This window comes from Lissotriton helveticus, chromosome 7 (genome assembly GCF_964261635.1).
Source record: "Lissotriton helveticus chromosome 7, aLisHel1.1, whole genome shotgun sequence".
NCBI classification, from domain to species: domain Eukaryota; kingdom Metazoa; phylum Chordata; class Amphibia; order Caudata; family Salamandridae; genus Lissotriton; species Lissotriton helveticus.
Window position 1 is genome coordinate 912,112,810 of NC_136068.1, and position 12,188 is coordinate 912,124,997.

A 12,188-nucleotide genomic window follows, 5' to 3' on the forward strand; every position below is an offset into this window, starting at 1 on the left:
CATCAGGATTCAAGCAAGCCGGGCCGACGAGGCTGAAATGCCAGAAACCGGTCCCCGGTAGCTTGTCTCCTTTCTGGTAAAGAATTGGCTTGGTAGTTTGGTCTGCCCTGTTCCCATGATGCACTGGGCCAGGGACAGACTAATTTGCATATAGCCAGGTTCTGAGCTGGGATGGGGCAGTGAGCTAAATAACGGTGATGGATCAAGCCCTGATCCTTGGACTGGCTAAGAGTGGTCTGCTTAATTCAGACACTCTGTTCATCACCACCCCCTTTTCTGAATCCCCATGGAACGTTCAGCACAGCAGGGGAATCAGCCCAGCGTGCGAGCGTTCCACGGGATGGGCGCGGTCATGACGAGCTCAGCTGGTCATGAGCACTGGAGCTCCGTAGCTCATGACGAGCTGAGCTCGTCATTAGCACCAAAAGGGGCTAAGGAGTACGTGAAGGTTAGTAAATATGTGTAAATATCCAGAAGGTTCCATCTGTGGGCATAGGCGCCACGTTATAATGATTTGTGGGAATTGGACCAACGGCTTGGACCAGGACATTTCGCATTGTTTACTGGGTGAACATGCTAAAGGGTGAGCCACTGTCAGGCGGTTCTTTCATTAAGACACTGTGTGAAAGAGTAACCAGAATTTCTAAAGGGGGCTAGGGTGGGTTTTCAGAGACACGTGAGGCAGCAATTTCAAGCCATTTCTTATTTCTCGTATTCAAACATTATAACATTCAAGGCTTAGCATATACTTTACGTGTTGAAACCTGCCCTTTTTAAATACACCAGGCAAGTGTATTCCTTGTTTTACAACGTAAATATGATTCCTTCATCAGGGACCCCCCTCAATATGTGAATAACATGCATGTGACTTACATTAGTTATATAACTTAAATGTTCTTTTCATATTTCCGTTTAGTATATCTAGTTTGCATAGGGTTAAAACAGCCACTAAAATTCTAATCAACACAAAATGTGACCATAACTCTCTTAGATCCCTGCTTATGGTTTATATATGAAATATACACTATATATTGTGGTTATTGCTACAAAAGATTAATAAATACTCTACCCATTTATTGTTCTTGATTTAGGGTGAGTTCTTTCATCCGTGGTCTTTTCCACTGACCATCATGCATGTCAGTAACAATAACTTGCAGGACAAGCTTGTCATCTCTCGTCCCCATTGAACTGGTTATGGGGCACACCAATAACTTGGTGAACCTTTCTCCTATGTCGGTCAGAAGTGCTGTGACGCAAATTGACCCCCCACCCCAGCACCCCTCTCTCAGCAGAAAGTGATGAGAGGCACCTGAGTATCCCATATCTCAAAGATGTACATGGCCTTGGCCTGCATGAGGCCCTCGCGAAGTTTTGGGGAACCTTGCAGGGTATGGCTCCCCTGTACCGCAGGGAATGCAGGGGCCTGTGCCATGCTCCTGTTTGTGAGTATGCCCATTGGCACGCAACATTCCTCGGTGAGCTCTCACAGTGTAATCTACCACTGAGGGCAAAGTCTGCAAAGATAGCAGACCTTCTACACTCTTACCTGCCCTCTGCAAATACAACAATATGTTGAATCTGTGTTTGTCAAACAGGGCTCGAGTTTGCTCTTTTCTTTTTGTGCATGAGCCTGATTTACGTGTAGAAACAGTTTGACAATTATATTCTTAATGCCCCTCTCTTTCCATGCCACACGTTAATGTGCAACACAGTTTCACCATATATAATGAAATCTACCACATAGGATAATTGCTGGTAAGGTAATCCCCCCATGCACATTCAGAGTAATCGATGAGTTTACCTCCAATCCCTGGTCTCAGGCGGTTGTCGTAGCCGTCCAGCAGCCTATCCAAGATGCGGGTGATGTTCAGAGAGTGGACCCCAGCTTCAGCCTGCCATCTTCCACAGGCCCACACCACACTGCAAAACACAATAATATTGCAGGTTCGCGTGACTTTTTTCTCAATTCGTATTTTCGTTACGCTTATACAGAATCATTAAGATACTGAGAAATCTGTCAAGAGAAATTAAAGGGCATACTTACCCCATGAAAACAAAGATCCAGGAAAGGAACCGCAAGGCCATGTCTGGAGCAAGAACTTAGTGACACAACAAATCTGGTAATAGACTCAGACTGGCAAGTTTCAACCCCGATTGCTCTCTTTTCGTTTTTAAGTGGACTGAATTGAGCTTGGGATGAGCCAGGAACAGTTTTTCTGTCTCCGGTCTATCACACTCGCACTAATTCTTTCCTAACCACATCACCCTAAAACTAACACCTCTCTTGCTCTCTCAACCTCTCTCCTCCCGTGTGTGGCTGATTGTGTCTCCCTCCTCTCGTACTCTCTCTCGTACTATGTTCCTGTCTAAACCAGTTCAAACACTTCTCTTCTCCTTCTATCTCTCTTGCCTCTCCGAACCTTCCCCAAGATACTGCTCTATTTCTTCTCCTCCCTCTCGTTCCCGCATTCGCATTCTATAATGTTCAGCGAATACTCTATCTTCTCTCTTGCTTTGAACTCTCATTCGTTACCCTCTAATGCGCTTTAAGTCTGTCTCTTTTCACTGTCACTCTGCTCACCTCCAGCCTCTCTTTCTTCCTCCCTCTGCCTTTGCCTCGATTTGTCTCCAATCCTTCTGGTGCCTGCCTCTCGTCTTTAGCTGTATGCCGCTTCTCGGTATGTTTCTTCCTAGGGCTTCCTCTCTTCCCTTATAAAACCACGTTTGTGCGTGTCTCTTCTTCCCTGGTACATTCCCTCTTTCTGTCAATTTCTTTCTCTGTCACTAATTCCTCTACTCCCCTGTCGCGATTTTCTCTCTCTCTCGCTCGGTATGTCCTCTCTCTGACTACCTCTCGCTCTCTCCTGCTCCCTGTCTGCCCCTAAGGCCCCAACCCCTTTTTCGGTCTTTGATTTTTCCTCTGATTGGCCCAGCCAGTGGAATTAGTGTCAGAGGGCGGCAGCTTGTTTACAGAGCAGTGACAATAATTGAATCAGGCATTATTAGAGATTAAAGAAGCAAAATCCACTGTGACGGGTTTGGCGCGGAATTAGCATCGGTCCGTCGGACATTCTGCTCATGACATGTTGTGGCGCCTATAGAAATGATTGTGGAGAAGACCGCATGTTTTATGTGCTGTATTCAGCAGCTATTGGTAATGTTCAGCTGTCAATAACGCCATGAGCCGGAAACACAAATCTGTTGACGCTTTGGGTCACCGTGTCTGTCAGACCTGAGCACTTCAGGATGAAAATACTCCTCACTCCCCTCCTGGCTTGTAGTCCTCTTTAACTTCACAGTTTGGCATCACTGTTCGACGCCACTATTCTTATCTTTTTGTCATTTCTTTAAAATGAGATCAATATTCACGATAATTTCACTCTAGCTCCATCCCCACCCGTGGACAACCCTGTTGTCTCTAAAATTATTCTTCAGCGTGCGTGAGGTGCAGAGATCTCAGCTGAGAGGGGCTCTGACAGTCCTGCATTTTAATATGCCTCCTAGTTTGGGATTGATAATGATAGCAGCAAAACAACTGGCACCGTGATGCAGATGAAAAGAATTAACTGACTGACCTCCTGACACTTAGCCGGGGGTCCACCCTGGCACACCATCAGATTCCATGTCATTGTAATGCATGCGGTGCTAAAAAGCAAAGTCCTCCAATGTCAGCTGAGAGCAGCGCTGATTCCCCGAACCGCCCTTTTATGCGCACTTTATGAACATCATAAACTTATACTGACAATAATGGTACCACAAGCCCATAAATCCAAAATAAATACAGTGAAGGCTGGATTAACTGCTCCCAACTGAGAGGGAATAACTTGAGATATGTGGAGTGAGGCTACCGTGTGTGCAGGTTTCTTCGACTGCACGGTCCGTTGGGAGAAATATCCCAGACTTAGGTTTTCCTTATGCAATTGTTGAAAAATGGCTCCAAAGTAATCTGTCTCCCATGACGCGCACCAAGGTTGAAACTTCCATAACACATCAGTTTGTAGTAAAGCAGTTTAGAACTGGAGCATTGTGTCTTAATGACATAATCATCTGCTAACCTTAATTCATTTCCTCACGTTATTAGAAGATAATGACCTTCTTGGGGCTGGTGAAAAAGCCTTGTATGCATAGGAGGATATTTACATTGATGATTTTGTTTTTTTTTAATCTCACAACAGTTGTTTTGTTAATATTGGTAAAGTCGATGTCCATATTAATAATGATACATTAATATGTAAGAATAAAATTGCATCTCTATTATCAAATGAACCCGTCATAAGCGCCCCTTCAAACCCGACTCAAAAATAGGTGGTCAGGAAGGCTCAGAGACCCAGACCTGAGGTAACTGATTGACAGGTCACAGGTGGGGTGGCACGTATTAGGCAAACGTGTGAACAGGAAACACAGGTCAATCCTACAGATATGCGCAGTGACACCACAATGCTCCAGGGAGATTGGCCCCAATAAAGCACACATGGCCAGAGAGGTGCGCTCATTCCCCAAAACACCATAAAGTCAGATGATACATGAAGTTAGGTACACATAGCATATCAGGACACAGGACATACCGTACACACAGTGATCACGCGTCCCTCATGCTGGACATCTTTATACATTACCCACTGGCCCTCACTGTGTCCCCGCAAGGTGGAGGCCCACCTGCATTTGTTATCAGGGACCTTATTTATAACTCGAAAGACAAGGCCTGAATTATTTTACCAAAAAAGGATACATGGAAAAACTTTATGATTCCCAACGAAATGTATAACACCTTGCTCAGATTGACTGTAAATTGAGACAGTCATCAGACCCGCTTCTACAACTGTACTCCGGGACGAAGCATTTAATTAAACCAACAGTTCCTGTTTTGCCAAATGCCTCTTGTTTTTTTAAGATAAATTATTTTTCAAGCAACATTTTGGTGAGCCAGGGAGGAGTGCTTTTTACCTCAGACCCAACAGCAGCCAAAGGCAGGGACCCCACCCTGGCAGATTCATATATGTGTATCAAGGAATGTGAGCAGACACCGCAATCGATTGGAAGTTTTGCTGGATCTGCCGGTTGGAGGTCTGTCTTGAAGCCACCATCATAGTAGGTAAGAGACTACATCAGATCCTTAGTCCTAGCATTTGGCATATAGCAAACTAGGAATAAGTGCAAAAATTTACCCTGAGCGCCCTGCCACTGAGAGAACTCTGGTATATTATCCAATTAATGTGTCCAAACTAAGTAGTCGTAAGGCAGCCTCAGAGGCGTTCCCGTGGAGGTCACCTTTTTTTCAATAGTCAGCACGCTAGGAAAGGTGACTATTGTTTGTCGCTTGGACAGCTTGGCTTGACACAGATGAAACACTTGTCCCCTGAATGTGATACAGGGTTGAGGCCTCACCGCTTGGACCACCGGGCGAGACACAGGTGGCACACATGGGTCTGCGGTGTGATATAGGGCCAACATCTCAATCTTATTTTTTTGTCTAAAAGGTTTTCTCAGTGCTACCATTTTCTTAACACGGTTGGTATCTGAAAGAAGAGAGAGGTTTTGTTCGCTTGGACCGCTGAGCTTGACACAGATGGTATGTTTGGCCACTAGATGTGTTACAGGGTGCTGTTTGGACATTAAGGAAAACTATTTGGATCTGGGAGATTAGGTGCAGCTTGTCTTTGGCCAACAGGGGCTGGAGGTTACATGAATTATTCCTTCTCTCAGAAAACATTTTTTATTTTTTTTGTCCTGAAGATGATATTGGTAGACTATCAAACTCACTTAGTCCTGTGCACCTCGCAAAAGATTCCCATGGTCACAGTCTAGCATGTGCTAGGAGCGGGCAAAGGTATTCGTGACCAAGTCTTCATTTTTCTCTATCACTTTTGTCTTATAATAGTTTGAAATTGATGCAAGGTATATTTGATGTTGTGGTGCTGGTAATTAATGCAACAGTGTTTTGTCTCAAATGTTGTACTGTGTCGATAATGCAGTGTGGTATATGAAGGTGCTGTTATTTCTAACAATTGTTATTTGATGCCAAAGCAAAAATTCAATATTTTATGCCAAAATTCGTTATTTAATGCCAATTTTCATGTTGCTTGCTTAACAATTGCACTTCCTTCTAGTGTGTGACCCTTCATATGCATTGTTATTTTTGTTTGTTTAATATTCATGTTGATGCATCTGTAGATAGTACGGAGCTCATAGTAAGTAATTAGACTCAGTAACCCCCCCATGTATATATATATTTTTCCCATGATTAGAGCAACTCAAACGATTCCCTAAATAACAGAAACTAGGGTGCATCTGTCCTCTAAAATCACCCAACTTGTCATTGAGTCGCCACCAAAACATATGCAAACCAGTTTCCCCACATAGACTAAAAACTTAACAAGTTTTGCCGAGATAGGTATGGAAACACTAAGGCACAGGTATTTACCTAGCTAAAGGAGGGGAATTTTGACACTATTGCAATCAAACATTTGAGGACACACATATGAACCAAATATGCAGGACAGAAGGACAGGAAAGAGGCACTAGTAGAACTATGGGCCATTTTTGAGGAGGCCCAGATTGATAATCCTATGCCACAGACAAAAAGCAAGGCATCCACACTTCCCCCACCGTATGCAGGAATAGAGGTGCTCTCCCCGATTAGGTTACACCAGCCCATCAGATAAAGGAGCCAGAGGGTCCCTTAAAAAACAGCGCACTGTTAGGCTCAGGCATGAGAGTGTGACAGGTTCACAGACCCAGGAAATCCTAGCGCCACCCCAGGCCAGTGCAAGAACTCCTCAATGCTTGCCCCCCACATGTTGCATCGAGCCATTTGAACTTCACCAGCCCAGCAAACGTGCACTCCTACTGATTCAAGCAAACATGCTTGAGTGACAGCAAACCCCAGCAGTTCTGGACAGTGATACAACTAGCTGGGCGAGGAAGAGGGTCTTAATCCCCTGGTACCCAATGGCAAGAATGAAGCTACAGGGTTAGCCGGGTTAGCCCAGTTAACCAACAGGGAAATGAATGCCCATAGCAGAAGAGGCACCCAAAACACACACACCCTACTATCCACGCTGGGCCGATCAGAGAAAGAATGGTACTTGTGAACAATAGACCATAGAGTTTCCTGATAGACATAGGGGTGACAAGGTCATGCCTAAGGGAAGGATAGTCCCCTTATCAAAAAACATTGCAGTTATACAAGTGATCTTGCATACGGTAAACGGGATCCCCTCCATGGAACCTCTCGAGCTAGAGGTAGGGGGAAAAAGTATGACAGAACAATTATTGTACCTTCCCTCATCCCTGACTAGCATACTAGGGAAAGACCTGATGCCCAAGCTACAAATGTCTATCCAGTTTGCCAATGGCGGGGCAATAGCCTGTTCCACCCCTGAATCTCTTTCTTTAGAGCCAGGACCATTAAAACACTCCCATATCCTATGTACAAAGGAGAGGACAATCCACACCAATCAGACCCCTTTCACCGAGACATACTTAGAATATTCAGATAATTTGTTCGAGCTATGCGAACTAGCTCGGCTGTGAACATGTCGCACACATCTCCTCCTAATTTAGACAGCTAAAAAGACAAGGACCTTGATAGCCAATAGGGTATGTAAGGAGGAAGAGAGTCAGGACTGGGACATGCATTGACCTGCTCGGTCCCCTGGAGTGAGGCTAGGAGCGGGACTAATGTTCACAGGGGCAAGGCAGTATTAATCAGAGGATAGCTGCCCCTAGGACCATCAAATCCAGCCTCCGCTGCCACCTTAGCCCCCCGATGCAGACGAAAGTGGTGCAGATGAGACTGACTGGCACTATGTGATGCCTTCTCAATGCCTGAAGATCCCTTTCTGCTGCCGAATGGGGTATCTAAACAAGTTACTCTCACAAAAGATACTGCCCGTAAAGTCAACTGATAACCATCACAAGAAAGTGTTTCCACCGACCACATGGGGAGCAGAGCTGAGTGTGAGATGGAGGGCAGTCAAATGCACCCCATCTCAGTGACCTACTAGGAAGACTCCCAAACCAGAGCAATCCCAGAGAAATACCGCTTGAGGGGAGTGTTTAATCGTGAGCGTGCAAATAGCACCAGTCTTAAAGGGGGCTCCACCACAATATAGCTATAGAGGCAGGGACTAGGGAGGCTGGCAACCACTAGGCCCTAGGAAATGTTACTGTTGCCTCACAATGGGCCGTAAGGCAGACAGGTGCCAACAAAATGCCTACCACGAGCACAGGTCAATGAGCCAAGGCCAGTCACCACACAATCTCCATCCACATAATCAAGCCCAGGGAAATGCGAATGCACTCTACACAGGAAGGTCAGTCAACCACTGCACCACCACGACAGGGATCATGTAGCTGGACAAAAATGTGGCAAAATCAATAACAGACAGGGAACCCTGTCCAACAGGGACCAACCAGGACAGGAAGTAGTAACTGTCTAAGGAGATAGTGCTTTCACACAGATGCAGAACCCAAATGTTCAGTAAGTTAAAACCCCCAGAGCATATCTCCCATTTACGCTACAAAGCCTCTGCAATGGCATTAAGTTAGTAGGGAGGTTCACCAGAGTAGCCAGGTGTCACAAAGCTTGGTGTTGTCCAGGATCTTCATCATCTGGCAGGACTTTGGCAGGAGCATGAAGCCACAACCACAGACTCTTTGCATCCTTGTGATCCTAATCATGTTTCCTTTCCTCTCGAGTTTTTCAGATTCCCACAGTCTGGTTACAATTCCATTCCCCTCCAAAAAGACACAGAAGCATGTCCACTAGTTAACGGTCCCTAGCCACAAGTCAGGAACCGCAGATCCAAACACACTAGGAAGACATGATCAGAGGTAGAGGGGGAGCCTGGAGGAAGGGGGTCCACAAAGTCCATTACAGATCCGAGCATGAGTAGAACGCAAAATGTGCTCCCCCCATATCAAGCCTAGCAATCAGCCAAAACACATGGCTTTACATGTACCATCTGGAGAAAGCAGTAAGCCTAATCCCAAACAATACAAAACGACATAAACAGGGGTACACAGTGGCCATGAAACAGTTTTTTGACCACCTCTGTTTTATGAACAATGAGACAAGAGATCACGTGAGATCTAGGGAGGCACCCAAAAGACCAACAAAAAAGAAGCCCAAATTAGCCCAAAAGGAAATCTCTTGAATAAGGCCGTAGCCAAGACACCTGGCGCCATAAGGGCCACATTGCACACTGCATTCCAAGGTCTAGGGGGTACACATGTGATCCCTCCCAGGGCATGTTGAAACCACCAACAGCACTCAAATAGTGACACGCCCCCTCATTACACATCATCCCATGCGCATGCAGGACAAAATACACTACCTGCACCTATTGTGTACCCTCATGCACACACTAGGGGTGAAGTGCTGGCAACGCACCTTGAACCCTAGCTAAAATTGACACTACCCAAATGTTCACAAAATCACCTCGTTAAAAAATACTGCACCAGTCTAACACTCAGTTATGTACGGAGAGGGTAGAGAACAACGCCTCATACACAACTGATACGCTATCCACTCTTTAAAGTAAACCATCAAAAATAGATACTCTGATTGGGGCCACCTTCCAGTGCTCCACTAAAATTGTGCGACTGGAGTGTGAAGAACACACCCCTAAAGAGGAGCACTGCAACCCCAAAAAAATGATTGACAACACCGTGTACAATAATGCACAGTTTTTTTAACTAACCCATGAATGTAGCTCTTATATAACAGGTCAGTAATCGAATGTCCAAATGTACCACCATTTTCAGTGGCCACATCAGAACACCAACAGGATCTACTTTGGCCAAATTGTGAACTACGGTCTCTACCGTGAACGTTTTGTCTCGATATTTTTTAAATAAAGGATTACAGACACCTTTCTTGGATTCATCCCACAACATGCAATGTTCAATAAGTTATGTATGGTTGCACTTTTATGTACCCTCTGTTTCCTATGGGTGTTGCTGCATCTATTCTAACCATGGGCGGGTAACTCCGCTTCGCCAGCGGAGTTTGTGGAGATTTGCCAACTCCGCGCTCCGTGGCGAATGTGAAGTAGGCAAAAACTCTGCCTCCATGGCAAAGCAGAGTTAGCCGCTCCCTCCCCCCTCCCAACTGCTTAAAAAAAATATAAAGAAGGCACTTACCTGTGTTTCTGGCGCCTCCCCTGCCTGAGCACTCTCCTTCCTGCTCCTCCTCTCACGTCATCGTCGTTTTTTTAAAGAAAAAAACCAATGCCTTGTACGTCTTGCGAGTGCACACACACAAGACTTAAAACATAGTGTTTTTTCATATGAAGAAGGACGTCGAGGACGCGAGAGGAGCACGAAAGAGAGCGGCCAGGCAGGGGAGGAAGCAGAAACACATAAAAGTGCCTTCTTTATATCTTTATAAAGCATTTGGGAGTGGGGAGGTAGTGAGGAGGGAGCAGAGCAGAGCTACGCGTAGCTCCACTGAGTTTTCTTCAAACTCTGTGGAGCTATGTGTAGAGGCACTACGTCCGCTCCATCCAAGCCTAATCTATTCATCACTAAAGAACTGACTCGTTTAATGGAGTCCACCCCATAACTATCACAGGACCTGTGTTGGAACCTCTCCCATATCACCTACAATGACACCGAACCCAACAGTAGTAACCTACATGCACTACACAGCACCCACTTACACAACACATGGTATCAGTATATACATGTACCCTGACCCTTGACATACACAAGCTTAATGACCCATTTTCTTGAAATGTAAATAAAACACATTTCTTGCAGGGCATGACTTATCATCTGCTCAATAATGTTAATTCCTGCCTCTAATACATGCACTTTTATGTGCACCCAATGTCTCCCTTTGGATTTTTCGGATTTTTCAAATTTGTCAACTTTCTCACTAGGGGCCAGATGTAGGTAGCCAAATACCGGTCGGTAACGGCCGAATTCGGCCGTTACCGACCGGTATTTGGCTATTGAGATGTAGGGGCACGGAAACAGGGCAAATCGGTAATTTTACCGAATCGGTAAATATACCGGTCGGTAAATTTACGGACCGGTATATTTACCGATTCGGTAAAATTTATATGTAGGTGGGATTCTTCTGAGTCCCACAAGGCCTACAAAATCGGTATTTTACCATCAAATTCAATTTGATGGTAAAATACCGATTCAGGTGTGCATGCACATGTGTGCATGCACACCTGTGCCATATGACAGGCAGACCTGCCCTTAGGGCAGGTATGCCTGCCACATGGCCCCCAAACCTTTTTTGGGGGTGCTAGAGGGTGTCAAAGTGACACCCCCTGCACCCTTGTCAAAATCGGTATTTACCGAATCGGTAAATACCGACCGGTAATGCCCCATTCATTCCTATGGGCTTCAAAGCCCATAGGAATGAATGGGGCATTACCGGTCGGTATTTACCGATTCGGTAAATACAGATATTTACCGAATCGGTAAAAAACACATCTGGATGGACCTACATGTCCACCCTTCATATTTACCGATTCTTAATTACCGAATCGGTAAAATTCGGTAATTAAGAATCGGTAAATATTTTTTACCTACATCTGGCCCTAGATGATTTAACATTTCTGGATTTACTCTTAATGACATTCATCTTAATATTTGACTGACTACCGTTCTCCTTGACTTTATTCTCATTCACTACTTTAACAAATGCGTTAGTCAATTCTTCACCTCTGGCAACTTCATAATGTAGGATTACGAGCACTCCATAACTGGTTTTGAATAGCAACATTAGAGGTATGCATCATTAACGGGGCACAAATGTACTAATCAATGATTTCCTGTAAAAGCACAACTCACAATCAGGGCTTGCAAAGCAGTTACAAATGTGTCAATACTTCCCTCATTCTTTTGAACACGAGAGAAAAAGTATAACGTTCCAGGATAACATTAATTTTGTTGCCAAAATATAAATCAAGGTGTTTTATAGGTTTTGCATACAAAGGAACATTATGACCTTCTTCTTGAGCGGGAATATTCAGTAAAGTACGATAAATCCGCAAACCTTCTTCACCTAATGAATGTAACAAAATAGCTTTTTCCTCTCATCAGCCATCCTTTCATTTCCTGCAGCCAGCATGTAAATCTTGAAACCATCAATACAGTTTTCCCAAGGCTCTGTAGGGTCACCTGGAATAGCCAAAAATTGTTGTGGCGAGCCAAAATATGAGTGA

General features: G+C 44.8%; 1 protein-coding gene across 1 annotated transcript in view; it reads right to left on the bottom strand.

Moving 5' to 3' along the window:
- The window catches only part of LOC144767121 (gamma-aminobutyric acid receptor subunit alpha-6-like), a 317,200-nt gene extending 314,879 nt beyond the window's left edge, over positions 1-2,321 (bottom strand). Inside the window, exons 1-2 of the mRNA XM_078650720.1 lie at positions 2,045-2,321; positions 1,802-1,920 (exon numbers count right to left, since the gene is read on the bottom strand). Coding sequence (XP_078506846.1) covers positions 1,802-1,920; positions 2,045-2,085 — 160 coding nt within the window. The 5' untranslated portion in view covers positions 2,086-2,321. The remainder of the gene's footprint in view (positions 1-1,801; positions 1,921-2,044) is intronic.
- Between the last annotated feature and the right edge of the window lie 9,867 nt (positions 2,322-12,188).